Here is a 21,117-nt window from a genome sequence, read left to right on the forward strand (position 1 = left end):
GGTCATGGAACCGACCAGAGGGACAGCAACCCTGGACTTAATCCTCAGTGGGGACCGGGACCTGGTGCAAGATGTAAGTGTTGTTGAACCGATTGAGAGCAGTGACCACAGTGCTATTAAATTAAACATACATGTAAATGGCCAATTGCTAAGAAAATCCAACACGGTCACATTTGACTTCAAAAGAGGAAACTTCACAAAAATGAGGGGACTGGTAAAAAGAAAGCTGAAAAACAAAGTCCAGAGGGTCACATCACTCAAAAATGCTTGGAAGTTGTTTAAAAGCACTATATTAGAAGCTCAGCTGGAGTGCATACCGCAGATCAGAAAAGGTACCGCCAGGGCCAAGAAGATGCCAGCATGGTTAACGAGCAAAGTCAAGGAAGCTCTTAGAGGCAAAAAGTCTTCCTTCAGAAAATGGAAGTCTTGTCCGAATGAAGAAAATAAAAAAGAACATAAACTCTGGCAAAAGAAATGCAAGAAGACAATAAGGGATGCTAAAAAAGAATTTGAGGAGCACATTGCTAAGAACATAAAAACCATCAAAAAAAAATTCTATCAATACATTCAAAGCAGGAGACCATCTAGGGAGGCGACTGGACCCTTGGATGATAAGGGAGTCAAAGGTGTACTAAAGAATGATAAGGAGATTGCAGAGAAGCTAAATTAATTCTTTGCATCTGTCTTCACAGTGGAAGATATAGGGCAGATCCCTGAACCTGAACTAACATTTGCAGGAAGAGATTCTGAGGAACTGAGACAAATAGTGGTAACGAGAGAGGAAGTTCTAGGCTTAATGGACAATATGAAAACTGACAAATCACCGGGCCTGGATGGCATCCACCCAAAAGTTCTCAAAGAACTCAGATGTGAAATTGGTGATCTGCTAACTAAAATATGTAACTTGTCCCTTGGGTCCTCCTCCGTGCCTGAGGACTGGAAAGTGGCAAATGTAACGCCAATATTCAAAAAGGGATCCAGAGGGGATCCCAGAAATTACAGGCCAGTTAGCTTAACTTCTGTCCCTGGAAAACTGGTAGAAAGTATTATTAAAGCTAGATTAACTAAGCACATAGAAGAACAAGACTTGCTGAAGCAGAGCCAGCATGGCTTCTGCAAGGGAAAGTCCTGTCTCAGTAACCTATTAGAATTCTTTGAGAGTGTCAACAAGCATATAGATAGAGGTGATCCAGTGGACATAGTGTACTTAGACTTTCAAAAAGCGTTTGACAAGGTACCTCACCAAAGACTTCTGAGGAAGCTTAGCAGTCATGGAATAAGAGGAGAGGTCCTCTTGTGGATAAGGAATTGGTTAAGAAGCAGAAAGCAGAGAGTAGGAATAAACGGACAGTTCTCCCAGTGGAGGGCTGTAGAAAGTGGAGTCCCTCAAGGATCGGTATTGGGACCTGTCCTTTTCAACTTGTTCATTAATGACCTAGAATTAGGAGTGAGCAGTGAAGTGGCCAAGTTTGCTGATGACACTAACTTGTTCAGGGTTGTTAAAACAAACAGGGATTGCGAAGAGCTCCAAAAAGACCTTTCCAAACTGAGTGAATGGGTGGAAAAATGGCAAATGCAATTCAATATAAACAAGTGTAAAATTATGCATATTGGAGCAAAAAATCTGAATTTCACATATACGCTCATAGGGTCTGAACTGGCGGTGACTGACCAAGAGAGAGACCTCGGGGTTGTAGTGGACAGCACAATGAAAATGTCGACCCAGTGTGCGGCAGCTGTGAAAAAGGGAAATTCCATGCTAGGGATAATTAGGAAAGGTATTGAAAATAAAACAGCCGATATCATAATGCCGTTGTATAAATCTATGGTGCAGCCGCATTTGGAATACTGTGTACAGTTCTGGTCGCCTCATCTCAAAAAGGATATTCTAGAGTTGGAAAAGGTTCAGAAGAGGGCAACCAGAATGATCAAGGGGATGGAGCGACTCCCTTACGAGGAAAGGTTGCAGCATTTGGGGCTTTTTAGTTTAGAGAAAAGGTGGGTCAGTGGAGACATGATAGAAGTGTATAAAATTATGCATGGCATTAAGAAAGTGGATAGAGAAAAGTTCTTCTCCCTCTCTCATAAGACTAGAACTCATGGACATTCAAAGAAGCTGAATGTTGGAAGATTCAGGACAGACAAAAGGAAGTACTTCTTTACTCAGCGCATAGTTAAACTATGGAATTTGCTCCCACAAGATGCAGTAATGGCCACCAGCTTGGACGGCTTTAAAAGAAGATTAGACAAATTCATGGAGGACAGGGCTATCGATGGCTACTAGCCATGATGGCTGTGCTCTACCACCCTAGTCAGAGGCAGCATGCTTCTGAAAACCAGTTGCCAGAAGCCTCAGGAGGGGAGAGTGTTCTTGCACTCGGGTCCTGCTTGCGGGCTTCCCCCAGGCACCTGGTTGGCCACTGTGAGAACAGGATGCTGGACTAGATGGGCCACTGGCCTGATCCAGCAGGCTCTTCTTATGTTCTTAGAAGTTAAATCTGCCCTTATTTGCAAGATCAGCTGCAATAGATATTACTCCCACAACAATATATTTTTAAATTTCAAATGAAACAGTACATCCTGTATATTCACAGGGGATGGAAAATAAGAAAAGGAAAAATATATTTTGTAATTAATAATTTGTTAAATATATAGGACAAATATAAAAGAAAAGTAAGTCCCACCAAAGCCCAATTATAGCAACTGTATACAAATTTAATAAGAATTGGCAAGTACGATACTGGAAAGAGAAAGATGTACAAATACACAGACTTATACAAGGGGAATTAGTTTTGGTTGTGTGAAAAAATGAAACAAGTTCCATATGTAGAGTCTCTTCTGTGATGCAAATACTTCCAGCTGTGATAGTAACATAGGAAAGGGAAAGTACAAATTTTGAAAACTTATTTCAGGAAATATAAAAATTTCTTAAAATCAGAAGTGTATAAATAATTGCTTTTTATTTTGAACAAGTATACAACTATATGTTGCAATGGGGGTCAAGATCTAGGAAACTAAACAGTATTTGAATGTTGGGAATACATCTGGGAGACTGGATATAATTTCTGTTTGTGTTTAAATATACAAGAAAATTGTTTTAGGGTAATGGCTAGAATGAAATATGATGCCGGATAGATCACATAGGATATATGGGAATCTAGATGATAAATGTAGAAATATGGCTTAAGTATTGGGTGTTATTCTCATATCTGGTGGACACATGATCAAGGAAAACAATTTTGGCTACAAATAAATATAATAGTGAGGACAATAAGAATATAGTTGGATCTAGATTCTGTTTTGCTTTTATTGGCTAACACATATACCCTAAAAGAGCAAGGGCAACTGATAGCCCATATGACCAGGGCGGGTCTAAAGAGCGGCCAGGTTGGGCACTGGCCCAAGGGCCCTGGAGCTACAGGAGCCCCTGAGGGACCCTCCGCTCCTCTTCCACGATCCACACCCCCCCCACACACCCCACTTACCTGTCAGCCGGCTTTTTACATTGCCCTTAATGAAGATGGCAGCCATAGCTTCCCTAAGGGACTGAATCTGCTGCCGCCATCTTAGTTGATGGCAGAGATGTGTGTGCATAGCACGCACGTGTGCAATCAACAAAGATGGCGGCGGAGGCTTCATTCCCCTTAGGGAAAATGTGGCCGCCATCTTCATTAAGGGCAATGGTAAAGACTAGACAGGTAGGGGGGCCGTGGGGGGGCGTGCAGCGGGGCTGCGTGCACATGCGTACGCGCACACCCACCCACCCACTGGGGGGCTAGGGCAAGCTAATGCCCAAGGGCCCCTGCATGCCTGGAGCCAGCCCTGCATATGACAGAGGCTGCAAAACATGTGATGCAAAATATTAAAAGAAGATATGATTTATAAATAGAAGAAACAGCTAAACTCTCAAGTTATACAAGATGAAAAGGGAGAAAAAAATTAAGAGATTTACACAAAACTGAAGTATCTATGTTGATTATAGTATAGCACGCTTCTCAAGAGATAGGGTATTAATGTGATACGTTGTTATAAGAATAAGTAGCATGGATTTAACTCTATATTTATCCCGGTGGTATTGTAGAAGAGTTTTATTGCTGTTTAATATTCTTGAAATATTTCTTAAAAGATTAACTTGAGAACTAATGTTTTATGCAACATTGCCAGTCTGCACGCACAACAGACTTCCACTTGCACAATGGAACTTTCCTCTCCTCTTCCCTGCAGCAAATTCCTGTACCCTCAGAATTTGTTCCAGAGGGTTGGGGAACTCTTTGGAACAGATTTCGGGGGCACACAAATCACGTTGCATCAGTGGAATGCCACTCACAAAGCACTGGATACAACCCTCAGTCTGTTACTTTACAAAGCCTATAACAAACATAATTAAACGTAAATATGTTTTCCAAAACAGTAAAAATAATTCCTATAAAGACCATGCCATCCTCTGTTTGAGGATGAAAGGGAGTCATGAAACAATCCAATTATATTCTAGACCAGGAATGGGAAACTTGTGACCCTCTAGATGTTGTTTGACTACAGCTCCCATCAGCCCCAGCCAACATGGCCATTAGTCAGGGATGATAAGAACATAAGAACAGCCTGCTGGACCACAGTAATAACCATCTAGTCCAGCATGCTGTTCTCACAGTGGCCAATTAGTTGCCCATGGGAAGCCTGCAAGCATGATGGAAGCTATAATCCAACAACATCTGCAGGGTCACAGTTTTCTCACCCTGCTCTAGATTTACTTCACATACAGATGAAATTAAGAGATATTAATCTCAGGTAAACAGGGACAAGGAAATACTGGAATGAACTAACTAGACAGTTAGTCCGGTTATATTCCCTTCCCAGTAAGATCCCCTTTAACTGAATTTACTTACTTGTAGTTCTCTATGAGTTCCTGACATCTTTTTTCATGTTCCTCAAGATGGCTTATTTCAGAAGCTATGTTTTTCTTTTGATGTTTAACATTTGCTTGATCTCTGAAGGAACACAACAAGAGAAGCACAAAATGTGAGCAAAATACCCAGAATATTGTTAAAAACCAATAATTTTTCACAAAATATCAGTATTACCTTTGAAGTGCTTCTTCTTGGGCTCTGCAGTTTTCCAGCTCTAAGAGTTGGGAAAACACACATCAAACAGTTGATGAAAGCCTGTTTATTGTGTCTGATTAAGCAAGTCTAGGTCTTAACAAGCTATTAACTTTCCTCCCTAAGGCCCAATTGTGCTCAGTGAAATCCCTATATGGATGGAATTTGTGTAGGGTTGAGGGAATCCTACACACAAGGTTTAATATATTAAGAGCCTATAGATGTTCAGTTCACAGCATGTACACAAAACGTACATGCCCTGGAAAGATGCAGCCAACCACAGCTTTCCAGAGCACATCATATTACAAATGTAGGAATCTCTACATAGCTTAGTCAAAGCAATCCTAAATACAGGAAAAGATTGCCTTAATTTGTATGCAATGCTAGGACAGAGAGATGTATTCCACAAGTCAGGTAGTAAAAAGATTTGGACGGTATATAAACACAAGTACAACCAACCCAGTGCCTTCACAGCCTTCTATGTCATGAAGCTAAAACCATCCCATTACCTCTCTCAGATTCTCTCAGTTTGGACTTGTATTCTGCCATGGCATCATTGACATCTGACTCAGACTCTTCCAACTTAGCAGTTTCTAAAAATCAATAAGTGTTTTACAAGAGCTTTCAATCAAAAAATGCTACACATAAACCCTAGCCAGTTTAGCAAGAAATGTAACCTTTTACCAGTTTAGCAAGAAATGTAATAGGTTCCCAATTTGGAGTTTCAGGTGTATTCCACAAAATATTGTAGTGGTATTTAATAGTGGCTTTTCTCTATACTTTCAATAAACAATTCAAGAGAATATAAAAGGAAATATATAAAAGTTTCAGGTGACAATATATGATAGAGCTCTTGTTTCAAGTATATTATGTTCACAGATCTGGCAGGATAGTGAGGAAAAAAGAAAGCCCTTAGTTAGTTATCTTCCAGCAGTCCTATAAGAAGGGACTGTATACCACAGATACCACAGCATAAAATCTTACTTCTTGCAAGACTCCATTTCCGCAAAAAGCAGTCCATCCATTATCGTATAGACTGAGGACGTGCAGACTGTATGCACAAAAACGTAAAAAACCAAATGGTGCTACAGCACAACTTTCATTGCTCAGAAAGTCTTTTCGTATCCTGCAGAGCTCTCTGTTTCTCTGCATGGCTCATAGCGTCCTATTCCTGTGATCTAAATTTGTATAGACTTTTGATTTCTTTTTGACACAAAGTATGTCTAGCTCTGCTTAATTCTAGACCAACCAAACAAATTATGTTGTAGGAACATAATGCTGGTTTTTTTTTTGCTTTCTTTAGTTGCTGAAGGCAACTAATGTCATTAAAGTTAGCTTTATCAGAAATGTAGAATTATCTAGAAATTGTTGAGGTTGTACCTGTCTCCAGAGCAAGAAGACAACTATCCATTTCTTTCAAAAGTTCTTCTACTTTAGCCAGCCTTGATTGTAATTTTTCCCACTGAAGCTTAAATGGAAAAATGTGATATTTAGAACATCATTTTAATCTGTAATGTATTTTTTAATTATAGTATGGCTAGATTTTATCTTAGGAATGCCCTTTAATAATAATTGCTTGCTAATTCTCAAATAAAACCAGTTTTTAAAATATTTCTCAATTATACATATACCCATCTATTACATGTGGTTGCCATCCAGAGGATGGATCTGGTCTACACATGCTTCGTTTCAGCAACACTGCAGCATCCCAAACAGTTTACTATGCCTAAATGAAATCACTTCATAGTACCACATTAAAGATTTAGGAGAGAACACCAGAGTGGTTATGCCTTTTCAGTGATTTCTAGGAGAGAACTAGAATAAAGACAGTTTGGTACACTAGCTGGACTGCTGATGTAGAAATCCCTGGTTCAGATGAGAACTCAGTTCACTATGCAGACTTGAACAAGTCATTATCTCTAAATCTAAACCTACTTCACATATTAGAGAACAGAAATAAAAAGAATTGTGAAGTACATCAAACTAGCAGAGTTGTAGAATGGGATAACAGGATCATATGTTTTAGTTACAGATCTAACAGTTAACTTGAAACTCTCTTTCCCCCCCATACTTTCCAGAATAAGATGCCCAACTCATCTAGCACTTATGCTTTCTCCATTTTATTCCATATTACAAATGTGGAGAAATATCTAGAGTTCAAGATAAATACAGAGTAAAACAAAATTCCTCTCTCAGAGTGTACCAGATTTTTTGTACACTCTTCGATAATTGCAAAAATGCAGCAGTAACAACGCTGGACTCTTAACCAGGGACACTTTAGTTCAAATCCTTTTTCAGGCATGAAGCTCACCTTGGGAGAGCCATCATCTCTCAACCTAACCTATATCAAGAGTTGTCGTGAGAAGTAAGTTTGTTCTTACCATAAACGGTGTTTCTTCATGGATGACAAATGGTCTCCAAGTGGGTATTGTACCTCCCCTACAGCTCAGAGACAAGAAACGCTTCAACAGACATTTGTGCTCCTCCCCTCTTGCTGAGGCTCAGTTTCATTTCTTGGAAAGCTCCGGAATTCAGCCTCAAAATAAATTCAAAGATGAAAACATAGAACATACAAACTTGATAGTAACAAAGAGTGTTAGTAACATGGCCAACCACGAACCAGACAGGAAAAGTCATGGCACTCACTGACTGTCCCTTCCACCAGAAAACTGCAAGGGTGGGCCTTGGAGACTGTGACGCCCTTCCCTGGCTCCCCCTGTCAGGTTCCTACCTGCTCGTGGTTACTGCCTGTCTCTAGGCACCACCAGGGACTCCACCAGTCCGGACTGTCCTTTTTTATGGTTTCCCTCTCCGCTCTAGCATAGATCTCAACAGATCCCCCTGCTAGGCAGCACCACCAGTCACGTCCTATAACCAGTATTCCCAGAGACTCTGCCTGAGTCTCCCTCAATTAGGTTACCTCTGTGACTGCGTGCTTAAGCTGTCCCAATCCCTTTGATTTACTCAGACTGCTTATAATTCTGGTTTGCTCTGAATACTTGTGGTGTTATATTCTTCCTTTCACCCGCTGCCACCATTTGCCACTCTTCAGCCTTGGTTATTTACCTCACCCTCCCTTCTGGTCTGTGAAACCCAGCCAAGGATCAGGCCTCTGGTAAACCAAATTAAGTATTTATTAAATAACACAGAGAACAAGATTAACAAGATTTCTTCATAAGGCACATAAGCATATGGTTTTATCTAATACTAATCCGAACTCCACCCCCCTCCTTCTCCACGCTCTCCTGACAAACAACTCTCTCAAACCCACCAACGTCCACCTCACATCCACCTCACATCCACCCAGATTTACCTGTCATACTTCCTTTTATACTGTCAGCCATTTTAAACATTCAGCCAATCATCCAGCATTCTACTGCCCATTCACTCCCCCTTCCTCTTTCATTCTACTTACCATGTATCTCCTATACAACCAGCACTTACCCTATTTACACTAATACAGGAACATCACAAAGACCTCTTGCCATCCATGAAGAAACACCGTTTACGGTAAGAATAAACTGTTCCTTCTCTCATGGATGACAGAGGTCTCCAAGTGGGACGTACTAAAGCAGTAGACCTAGGGTGGGTCAGAGGTCGGCAGGACTTGTTGTAAAACCCTGCAGCCAAATGAAGCCTCCGCCAAGGCATACTGGTCAATTTTATAGTGTCTTGTGAACGTGTTAGGAGTGGACCAGGTCGCTGCTCTACAGATATCTACTAGTGGAGCATTCATGGAAAAAGCTGCCAATGTGGAGTGTGCTGTAATATGTAAAGGTGAAGGCAGATGAAGGGCCTCATATGATAGTGAGATGCAAGCCTTAATCCTTAAAAAACAAGTGATGTCACAGGCCTGTGAGTGAATGTTGCAGTGTTCTATCCGCTTGGGGGTTCATTCATAAAGCTGCACCCTGGAAGGTTTTGCCTGTGCCTCATCCTATCTCAGAGTCCCCTGGGGCTCGTGGACGCTGCACACCCTCTTTGGGTTGTCAGGGATGGTGCCGGCCATGCCTCAGAAGAGGAGAAAGCAGAAGCCACCTGGGTCGATGGAACCTGACGACGCTTTATCATCAGATGGATTGGGAAGCAACAGGAAAGTTGCAGTGATGGCGGCAGCAGCAGCGTCACCTGGAGATAACTGGGCCTTTCCTTATGCTCAGCGCCTGGCCCTGAAGCAGAAGCTCCCCCTGCACGTCTGCTTCTGCCTAGTGCCCAAGTTCTTGGAGGCCACCATCTGCCATTTTGGCTTCCTGATGAGAGGCCTCAAGGAAGTGGCCAAGGAGTGCAAGGAGCTATGCGTCCCCTTCCACCTGCTCGTCGGCTTTGCTAAAGACTTGCTACTCCCCTTTGTGACGCAGCACAGCATTGGCGGCATGGTGACAGACTTGGCCCCCCTCCGCATTCCCATGCAGTGGGTGGAAGACGTCAGGGCGAGGCTGTCACCTGATGTGCCCTTTGTCCAGGTGGGAAAACCTTCGAGCGTGGCGGCTGGGGTGTGGTCAGTGCAGGAGGGGGGAAGCAGGGAAGATGCCCAAAGGCATGGCTCACTGCAAAGCAGATTTCTCTCCCTCTCATTAAGGAAAACTGAGGCCCTGACCAGAGTTGAACATCCTGACGCCTTGAGTGCCGCTGCAGCAGAATGGGACAGGTTGGAAGTGGTCAGATAGGCTGTATACTACTTCAGCCTGCAGGTGGTGGAGATGTGCTCTTTTTTTAATGCTTCCCTGCAGATAAAAAACTAGCACAGCAAAAAATGGGCTAGGCTGAATCTTTCTCCCTTCTATGCAGGTAGGAGCATTCAGAAATGGACTCCTCACCTGCAGTCCGGTGTGGTCTAGTCCAGTCCTCCCCCCCCCGTCTGACTGCAGTTGGAGGCCCTTTGTTTTTCTGGTGACCTGATCTAAATAAGATGCAGGCATTTCTGAACCATTTAATTGTAAGCCAGACTATTATTTTTTTCTTAATAATGTTATTTGTTATTTACCTTAAATTTTTGTAAATTGTATTGCTTTCATTGATGTATTTTTATACTTGTATTTATTTTTTCTTTGTAAGCCGCCTTGAGGGCCTTTCGCCAAAAGGCGGGGTATAAATAAAAATATTAATATTAATAATAATATAACGAGCCAACGTTGCAGAAGACACTTGCTTTCCCATAGTGGCTGGATGGAAAGACACAAATAGTGAGTCAGATCACCTAAAAAGCTCAGTTCTGTTAATGGACACCTTTAGCACACGCCTGATGTCTAAGGAGTCCCATGCCTTGTCCCTGGGATGAGAAGGGTGAGGACAGAAAGAAGGCTAGATTAACTCCTGCTGTCTATGAAAAACTGTGTTCACATTAGGAACAAAGGTTGGATTTGTGCATAGCACTACACTGCCTTTATAAAAGGTACATAGTGGTTTTTCTACTGATAAAGCCTGTAACTCTGACACCCTCTGTGCAGATGTAATGGCCACCAAGAAAGCTGTTTTAAATGACATAATCCTTAAAGGAACTGTACTTAGTGGTTCGAAGGGAGGCTTCTGTAGGGCAGGTAGAACTGAATGCAAACTTCAGGTGGGAAAGCAATGAAGAACTGGTGGACTGATAACTATAAATCCCCAGAGGAATCACTTCAGCAATGGATGTGCAGCGAGAGAATCAGATGGCTACCCCTGCAAAACAGATAAGTCTGACACTTGTCTCTATAAAGTGTTAGGACGTATACCCTTCTGAAGACCATCCTGAAGAAATAACAGCACTTCAGACACACTAGCCGATACCGGGTTGACCCCCTTTTTATTGCACCATGGGCAAAAAAAGCCCATGTCGCCTGGTAAATTCGAATGGTAGATGGGCATCTGGCCGCTAAGATGGTTGTCAATACCTCTGAAGGAATTCTTGAGTTCAACAGTCGCTAGCACTCAATTTCCAAGCAGTCAGCTGAAGCCACTGGGGGTCTAGGTGGAGCAAAGGCCCCTGATGAAGCAGGTCTGGGCGTGAAAGGAGCTGGAATGGTGGCGAAGTGGTCAGGTGGATGATGTCCAAAAACCATGGGCGTTGTGGCTATCAACACCACTTGGGCCCTCTCTAATCGAATCTTCTTGGCCACCCTGGACAAAAGTGGTGCTGGAGGAAATGCATAATGCAGGCCTTTTGGCCAAAGGATTTCTAGAGGATCCAGTTGTTCTACCCTCTGACTCAGGTAGTGAGAGAAGAAGCGTTGCTTCTGATGGTTTTCCTCAGAAGTGAACAGGTCTATCCAGACTGTGCCGAATCTTGCCTGAAGAGAATTGAACACCTCTTTGTTGACAGACCACTCCCCCAAAAACAGTTGCCGTCGACTCAACCAATCTGCTGTTACATTCAAGTGACCCTGGATGTATTCCGCTCAGATTGAGGAGAGGTGCTGCTCTGCCCATGAAAGCATGGCCATCGCTTCTGTGTGGAGAGCCAGTGACCGAGTGCCCTCTTCTTTGTTCAAGTGGACCTGGGTTGTCGTGTTGTCATTGCGAATCAGCACATCTGGGAACTTGAGAGAGTGGAAGAAGTGGCAGAGAGCCAGATGTGCCATTCAAAGCTCCAGCCAGTTGATACTTCTGTGCCATTCTATTGGCAACCACACACCATGTATATACTGGCCCTGACAGCGAGCTCCCATCCTTTGAGACTCTCATCGGTAGTGATGAGGGAACGAGGTGGATCCTGCAGAGGGACACCCCTCTGCAGAGATGTTGTTGACTCCCCCCATAGCAGGGAATTCTTGACATGTCGGGGAATAAGGACATACCGGTGCCTGTAGTGCACAATGTCATCCTGGTACTGGAGGAGCAGCCATTGCAGCGGGGAAGAATGCAAATGAGCCCATGGAGTGATTCCTATCGTGGAGGCCATCATGCCCAACAACTTTGCCAGCTTCATCATGTCTGCTGACATCGCCTGAGCCAACTCAGTTGCCATGGTTGTGATTTTGTGGACCCTTTCTGGTGAGAGAGAGATGGACTGGTGAACAGTGTCCAGCCATGCCCCCAAGTGCTGCAGCTGTTGTGATGGGTCAAGCTGGCTCTTTAGAATGTTCACTAAGAAGCCATGGTCCTTTAGGTGCGCCAATGTGATCTGGATGTCCTCCTGTGCCTGATGAAGAGACTTGGAACAGATCAGAAGATTGTCCAGATAAGGGTATACATGCAAGCCTTGTATCAAAAGACTGGCCACTAAAGCCACCATTATTTTGGTGAAGACTCATGGAGCAGATGCCAAGCTGAAAGGTAAGGCTCTGAATTGGTAATGCTCTTCATTGTAATAAAAATGTAGCAGCTGTTGGTACGCTGGAAAAATTGGAATATGTAGGTATGCTTCTTTCAAGTCCACTGATGCCAGGAAATCACGGGGCTGAAGGGCCTCCTTGATGGACATTAGAGTCTCCATCCTGAACTTCCACTGAGTAACAAAGCCATTGAGGAATTTGAGGTCAAGTACCATGCACCACATTCCATCCTTCCCCACCAAGAAGACTGAGTAGAGCTCTGAGAAACATTCGCCGAAAGGAATTTCTTCAATTGCAGAGATGTCTAACAAGTGACAAATCTCACTTGAGACCGCTTGTTGCTTCACTATGGAACTGGAAACGGGTGAAGGAAGGAATCTGGCAGGCGGACACTCTGACAGCTCTATCCTGTATCCCTTGTTGATGATCTTAAGCACCCACTTGTCCTAAGTGGTACCCTGCCAGCGATGGGAGAACTAGCTGAGTCTTCCCCCTGCTGGCGGGACCTGCACCAAGTCAGAAACACTGCTGGTTCTGGCGTCCCTGTCTCCCTTGGCCATAAGAATTCCTGGGGAAAGCAACTTGTTGAGGCTTTTGCTGGAACCGCAATCTGTTCCAAGAGGGATGGCCACTTCTGAAGCCCCTACTGCGACCCGCAAGCCTGGGGCCACAAAAGAACTGAAAAGAACTGAAAAGAACTGAAAAGACTGAAAAGACTGAAAAGAGGCGAAAGGGCGCCTGAATGGGTGTCTATCTTCCCAACTTTGCAATGGCACCATCTTCTTTTTGTCCTTCGTCTCCACCAGAATGTCTTTCAGCACTGTCTCACCAAACAACTTTGAGCCAGAAAAAGGTACCAAAGCCAGATTTGGACATGATGAAGCGTCCACCTCCCAGTGGTTCAACTATAGGTGTCTGCGAGCGACCATTGCTGCTGCCATAGCCCTGCCTGAGAATTGGGTGGAGTCCATGGTCGCATCCGCTATAAATGTCAAGGATCTGGAAACCTTCAGCAGAGTTTTCCTTACCCTAGTTGGGTCTTAACCAGCATTATCTAACAGGTCTTTGACACACAGTAATGCCACCCTAGCAAAAACTGAAGCTGCCACAGAAGCATTCGCATCATGAGAACGTTTAAGGGCTGTATCTGACCTTCACTCATTTGGGTCTTTCAGCTGCACATCCCCATCCTGGGGCAGAAGAGCATGAGAGAGCAGGGCAGAGATTGGGCCATCCACTGCTAGAGTCCGGAGGTGCTCCATGACGTCAGCATCTAGAACATAAAACTTATCTGCGATGTTAATACCCTTCCTGCACTGGAGTGGGGCATCCACTCTGATTTCATTATGGCCTTAAATGGAGCTGGTAATGGAATGCATCTACTTGAAGTTTTAGGGACTGGTAACACTAGAGCACTTTTGGAGACTGGCTCCTGTTGCTGCTGTTGCTGTGTGGGAGACAAACCTAGAGCAGCTATCACTTCAGCAAACAAAGGAGGAAAGTAAACGTCCATGAATAGCCTTGCTAGCACTAGCTCATCAATGCCAGAACCATTGCTAAACCATCACTCTTCTAATACATTGTCTCCCTCAACCTCAGGCTGAGAATCACATTCTGCAGGCATGTCCTGTCTCGTTCTTAATACTGAACTGTGCCCTCTAGTGACTGCAAACGGACTAGGGGAAGACAAATTTTCCTCCTGCTGCCCCCTTGAATGCTTCTTTAAGTGCGGGGGGTCCAAATCTGTAGCACCTGGGGGGGGGACAAAGAACGTTTTGGTGCACATATCCTTGCCAATTTGTTAGCCAAATCTCCAATCATCGCCTCCCTAAGGTGCTGGAGGACCATGTGGGAAAATAGATCACACCACAGTACTTGGAGCAGCTGCCGCTGCAGCGGGACTTGAAGTGGCTGCTGCTGCTGCTGCAGCAGGACCACTGGCAAATGTTGCCGCTCTGAGATGGAGGGGGGGCAGTACTCTGCGACCCATCCATTCCTGATACATACTGCTGCTCCTCCATTTGATTCTGCCGGCTCTGCTGTAAAGCCCCAGTGCCTTCTTCATCTGAAGACAGCAACTCAAGGTGTGCAGCACCATTAGGGGACAGATAAGGCAGGTCTGTATATTGTGTATGCCGTGTCTCTGGCAGGGTGGCAACATGAGGCAGCAGGTGGCAAAGGCTGTGTAGAGACGGGCGGTGCTGGTCTGCTGCCTAAATCAATGGGGGGTGCTGCTTCCCTCTGTGGTGTTATTGTGAGCATCAGCGGCCTGCCTTGATCCAAAATGGTGGGTGCCCTGGCTCCGCTATCCAAAATGGCGGCCATCATCATCCCGCTATCCAAAATAGCACCCGTTGCCACCATCAGCCTCATAATGGCGGGCGCTATCTCTCCGCTTCCTGCTGCTACCACCGCTTCCCTTAACCCCGCAGAGTCCATGGATTCCCTACCTGGGAATGCTTCCGATGCAGAACAGCCCCTAAAGCGAGAGCCTGAAAAAGTTCCCTCATCAGGGTCATTAGTAAGCACAGACGGCTTTCTCTGTAAAATGGGGGGGAAGATGAACGGGCTGGGAACTGAACACAGCTACAGCTGAGTGCTGCCCTGATTTTTTTGCCTGCTGTTTCTTTGAATGTTGTCTTTAGTGCTGAGTTTCTCCATTGCCAATCTGACAGACTGACAGGCATTAAGAAATAAAGACAGATATGACAGGTGGGAAAGATCTACAAATAAGTCTAACAGGCTATTTTGGGGGGTTTTTTAGGAAGGAAATGGAAGAAAGCGAAGAGAAGACAAAGCCTTTTCAGAGAAAGGTAAGACCCTCAACAGCAAAAAGACTTGAAAAGGGGAAAGTTCTTTCTTTTTTTAAAAACAGCACCCGGAAATACAAGGGGAGGACAGAAGAGCACAAGAACAATGTATAGGAAAACACGAGAAAAGGAATCAATCTAAGTAAGGAGAATAGAGGAACCAAATAGGATGTTCACCGAGCTGGCAGGAAACTAAAACTGAGCCTCAGCAAGAGGGGAGGAGCACAAATGTCTGTTGAAGCGATTCCTGTCTCTGAGCTGTAGGGGAGCTACAATACCCACTTGGAGACCTCTGTCATCCATGAGAGAAAAAAACAGGGTGACCTCATATTATATATGATGTCCTGAGACCATTGGAGGAAGGGCAGGACATAAAAAGGAAAATGATATATGGAAAAGTATTCTAAGATTGCCTCACATTTGTTACATGAAAAAAAGTTACCTGTCCATTTCGCACCAACTTCATATATAATTTTGCTTTTCCTCTGTGAGCAAGAACTTTACTTTTCTTGGTGAAACAGGATTTCATTTTGTTTAGCTCTGCTCCAAAGCCTTTCAGCTGCAGTGAAATTGGAAGACAGTAACAGGATAAATAAAGGGAAAAGGGACACAATAGGGTTTTTTTTTAAATGACAGAGCCCCTCAAATGCAGCTTGGTCAGCAGTGGGAGGAGCTGGCAATTCTGTTGAAACCCCGGTTGATCTCTGGGATACAGACATTTATTTTTTAAAGACATTTATATATCACTTAATCATTAGCATTTCTTGGCAGTAAACATAAAAAGAAACTATACAGAAATGAATAATGAGGAACCCATCCATGAGAGGAGTGGGAGCGAGGAACAAGGTGTAGATAGCCTTTGTCCTCGTCTTCTATGGTAGTTCACTACCTTCCCATGGCTATACCTCCCTCTACCCATGATCACTGGAATTGGGATGGCATCACCCATGTCCGTCCTTGCTAAGACTCCTCCTAAACACCTGATATGGTGAGCCCACCAAAACCTGCCTGAACAAGCTATCCCAGTAGGCATCTGAGAGAATTGGGAACAGTCAGACCCACTCAATATCTTTCACACAGGGCACATCTACTCACACCCAGAGAGGGCCAGTCTTCTCCCAGTTGCAGACTCTCACTCTGAGGACATCTGGTGACTTTCTCCTATTGTTCAGTTCACTGCACAGGCTCTCACCCTGTGAAGGAACTACGCATGCGCCATACGCCCTCCCCATTACCAATCTCCTCTAGTTCGGTCTAAAAAAAATGGAAGGGGATTGTGCCCTTGCGACTCCCCAAGGGGCAACCCCTTTTGGTGGTGACCCAGCCCGCAGCAGACCCCCACCCAAGGGCAGCCAGGCTTTTATACCCCATGACCCAGCCAGGAGCTGTTGCAAGAAGCTGCAAGATTAACTGCAACCTCTCTCTGGAGTCAGGGTCAGGCAGGGGGTCCCAGTCCTTGCAGCACTTACCAGGGACTTCAGCTGTCTCAGGAGACAGCAACCCAGAGGAGTGAGCAAGCAAGCACCCAGATGCCGCCCTGGCTCCTGCCGGGAGGAAGGGTGGGATAAAATCAAATAATAAATAAATGCTTCGGTACGCACTCCCAGGGCAGGTCTCCTCCAGTCCCCCAGTGCTGCATCTGTTCCCCAGCTGTTGTAACATCTTCAGGGGAAAAAACCTTCTCTGCATCCCACTGTGCTGGATAATTTTCAGCCAATCTCAAAACTTCCATGTTTGGGCAAGGTGCTTGAGTATGTAATACTGTCTCAGCTTCAAGAAGTCTTGAAATGGATTGTTTAAGCCCATTTCAATCCAGCTTGAGGCCTGATTTTGGGACCTAGGTTGTCACTTTGGTAGATTTATCTACCAATAGTGTGTACCTAATGGTTCTTCTGGATCTCTTAGTGGCTTTTAATACCATCAACCATGGTATCCTTCTGGATCACCCGACTAGAACGGGCTTGGGAAGCATCATCTTCAGTGGTTTTGGGCCTTCCTTGGGGGTAATTTCCAGAAAGTGGTGCTAGGGCACTTCTGTTCAACACCTTGGGCACTGTCATGTAGTGTCCTTCAGGTATCACTGAATCCTTCATGCTATGGGAGAGACTATCCAGGGACTGGAGTGCATTATCATCAGTATGCAGATGGCAGCAGGGAAGCTGATGGTGCCTTGAACCACTGCCTGAGGTCATGGGGTGGATGAGGGTAATAAATTGTAGCTTAATCCAGGCAGAGTTGCTTCTAATGAGGAGATAATTCTTGAAAAGGAATTCAGCCTATGTTGGATAGAATAGCATTCCCCTTGAAAAATTCAGGCTTGCACTTTAGGGATCATAGGGTTGCCATAAGTCATAATCGATTTGAAGGCATATAACAACAACAAGGATTGAGCTTTACATCTGAATGCCCAGTAGCCAGGAGTGTCTTTGCCCAATCTAGGCTGGTATGCTAGCTGCGTCTGTTCCTGGCCACAACCTGGCTATAGTAACTAACATGCCTCAGTTACATCCAGGTTAATGACTGCAATGCACTCCAGGCTTCCTTTGAAGTCTTTCAAAAACTTCATTTAGTTCTGAATGCAGCAGGAAGCAGGTTAGTGAGTACTCACCCTTGGACTTGCATTATACCTATTCTTCCACAGCTCCACTAGTTGCCCATTTGTTTCTAGGCACAATTTTACCTTTAAAGTACAATGACTTGGGTCTTGGATACCTGAGGGACCATCTCTGCCTGTATCATCTTCCTGCTCTGTAAGATCTATTGCAGAGACCCTTCCTGATGGCTATGCTCAGATTGCAGAGTAACCTTCCCTGTGAGATCCATTTGGTCCCCTCTTACAGTTTTTCATCAACTGATTAAAACTTTCCTTTCCTGGCAAGCATTTGTTCATGATAGATCCTCATTTTAGAATGTTTTGATCTGCTAAGCCTGTTTTTGTTTTCATGTTGTTTTATTTCTATTATGGAATTGTTTTGTTTCTAATTGTTGCAAGCTGCCAAGAGTGATGCAAATGCATTAGAAGGTTGGGGCATAAGTTTTCAAAATAAATAAATAAATAGCCACAGCTGTGTAAAATGAGACAGTTGACCATACCTCCTCATCAGAACAGGTTCTCATTACTTCCCATAGACTTTTGTTCACATTCACCATAAGTTTATCTTGGTCACCTGCAGGCAACTTTAACCTGAAATATTAATAAGTAATAAATATATATATATATATTAAAACATTAATATATTATAACATTAACTTCCTGATGTGCTCCCATTTTAAGAGAATAAGTAATGCAAATAAGGCCGCCTAGAGTGGCCGTTAATTCGGCCAGATAGGCGGCCTAGAAATAAAATTTTATTATTATTATTATTATTAAATGACCTACAACCATGAGTAGGAATATATTCCGTACTTCAGTTTTTAAAGTTAAAGTTAAAGCTATTTAAAACTAGTAGTCCTGTGAACAGAATTTTATTGGGGAACAGGTATTGTGATATCCTGCTTGTGGGTGCCTCTAGGAATGGTAGATAAGCTTTTGGTCTGATCCAGCAGGATTCTTGTTTATTATTTTTAAAATAAGAAATTATTATTTTAATTTTTTTTAAACGTATATCCCACTTTTTATACCATCTAGGCTCAGAGTGGCTTACAATGATAAAAATATACAATATACAAAATTTAAAACATAAATTAAACCTCAAAACTTTAAGATCTCACAGATTTAAAACCTCAAAAAATTAAGCAAAAACAAAAAAATCAGAAAATTTAGAACATCAGAAAAGCATTCACGACACAAAGGCCTCCCAAAATAAAAGTTTTAACCTGATGTCTGAAACTCAATAGGGGCGGTGGCAGCCTCACTTCTAGTGGGAGGGAGTTCCATGTTCTTCCTATGTTATTTGTAGTATTCACACTTGACTACAGGATGCTTCTGACATCATTAATAGAACTCACTCAAATTTAGAATTTAAACTATACAGAAACATATTAGTTGGGATTGAAAAATGGGCCACTTGGATATTTCTTGTTTCTTCTTCTGCTCTGTTAGAGAGGATTTCAGGATTTCCCTCTACTTTCAGAAACAGTTTACAGGCATCTGTGAAAGAAGGGCTTCAAATGCTCTGATGCATATGAAGAAGCACCTCACAGGGCTTGAGATCTTACAGCTTAAATGTTTATGAGTTATCTGCATGAAGTCTCCCAAACTCTTAAAGAAAAAAAAGGCCTTTAATAGGTTCACCTCTTCAACATGAAAATTTATTACCCAACCGCATATTTTGCCTACAGCTTACTAAGATCTCTTGGACCTTCAAGTCACATTGACCTGCTGGGCTTTTGATCCCATGGACTACATGAAAACTGCTAAAGGTCTTGACAGACCACTTAATGATTTTTCTGCCTGTTGTACCAATTGTAATGCGCTGTGCTAAATGCTGTATGATTTTACAACTCTACAGACATGCTGCAGACCACTAGAATGAAGCTCATGGACCACTGGTGGTCCATGGACAAGAGTCTGGGAACCCCTGATCTAGATGGTTTCTATTTTGCCTGTGCCCACCATTAAGTCCTATTTCTGTGTGGAATTACAGAAAAATCCACATGAAAAGTATTTTAAAATAATTTGGGGTATGTAATTATGATGTGGACTGAGGACAGCTTTTTGTTTTTCTCCTTTCTTTTATAATTTCAGTCTGCTGCAACAGCTGTAAAGTGCAGCACCTGTTGCATGAAAACATTTCTGAAAATGCTCCAAAAAGCAACCATAATTCATTATGTGATATCCCTTCAGGGGTGGGGTGGGGAAAACAGCTGCCCCTATGTACCAAAGGCAACAGCGTTATTTTTCTACACAGTTATCTAGGAAATGATAGCACATAATGATGTATAGCTGCTTCCTGGAGAATGTTCAGCTGGTCTGGCAAATTCCATCCTTTCCCATTGCTCCAAGCAACTTAAAACTTTAAAAAAGAAAAATAAATTATAGGCAGTCCTTAGACCACCTTGTAATATCCAAGTCAAACTGTGTGGCAGAAAAATTAGCAGAATTGTGAACTCATCTATATATTTATGCTTCAATCTGAATACTGGTCTCGGAGGTGTGAATTAACTAAGTTCATTCTAAAATGCAAAGCAAAGGAAATTCTCAATCATCTCTTCTTAGATCACACCCATCTTCATTCACTTCTGCTCCGTTTGTTGTATTATTATTATTATTAGATTTATATCCCGCCCTTCCACCTAGATGGAGCCCAGGGCAGCAAACAAAAGCACCAAAAACATTAAAATATCATATAAACAAACTTTAAAACACATTAAAACAAAACATTTTAAAAAACATTACTTACAAAAGCTTTCAAAACATCTATGATGAAGAACATTTTTAAAAGGTTTATGAATATATTAAAAAGCAATTCCAAAACAGACGCAGACTGGGATAGGTCTCAACTTAAAAGGCTTGTTGAAAGAGGAAAGTCTTCAATAGGCGTCAAAAAGATAACAGAGATGGTGCCTGCCTAATATTTGTTGTTGTTATGTGCCTTCAAGTTGACTACGCCTTACGATGACCCTCTGAATCAGCAACCTCCAAGAGCATCTGCCATGAACCACCCTGTTCAGAACTTGGAAGTTCAGGTCTGTGGCTTCATTTATGGAATCAGTCCATCTCATTTTTGGCCTTCCTCTTTTTCTACTCCCTGCTGTTTTCCCCAGCATTATTATCTTTTCTAATGAATCATGTCTTCTCATGATGTGTCCAAAGTATGATAACCTCAGTTTCATCATTTTAGCTTCTAGTGATAGTTCTGGTTTAATCTGTTCTAACACCCAGTTATTTGTCTTTTTCGCAGTCCATGGTATGCGCAAAGCTCTCCTCCAACACCACATTTCAAAGAGTTGATTTTTCTCTTATCCGCTTTTTTCACTGTCCAACTTTCACATCCATAGAGATCAGAAATACCATGGTCT

The 21,117-nt window shown here is 43.2% G+C and overlaps 1 protein-coding gene across 3 annotated transcripts in view; it reads right to left on the reverse strand.

Annotated features, from left to right (window-relative positions):
* Positions 1-21,117, reverse strand: part of KNL1 (kinetochore scaffold 1) — a 67,526-nt gene that overhangs the window by 16,017 nt on the left and 30,392 nt on the right. For all 3 annotated transcript variants that reach the window (XM_061611430.1, XM_061611429.1, XM_061611431.1), the window contains exons 15-20: positions 18,250-18,340; positions 15,599-15,715; positions 6,477-6,564; positions 5,606-5,689; positions 5,079-5,118; positions 4,884-4,985 (exon numbers count right to left, since the gene is read on the reverse strand). In XM_061611430.1, coding sequence (XP_061467414.1) covers positions 4,884-4,985; positions 5,079-5,118; positions 5,606-5,689; positions 6,477-6,564; positions 15,599-15,715; positions 18,250-18,340 — 522 coding nt within the window. The remainder of the gene's footprint in view (positions 1-4,883; positions 4,986-5,078; positions 5,119-5,605; positions 5,690-6,476; positions 6,565-15,598; positions 15,716-18,249; positions 18,341-21,117) is intronic.

This window comes from Rhineura floridana, chromosome 2, assembly GCF_030035675.1.
Source record: "Rhineura floridana isolate rRhiFlo1 chromosome 2, rRhiFlo1.hap2, whole genome shotgun sequence".
NCBI classification, from domain to species: domain Eukaryota; kingdom Metazoa; phylum Chordata; class Lepidosauria; order Squamata; family Rhineuridae; genus Rhineura; species Rhineura floridana.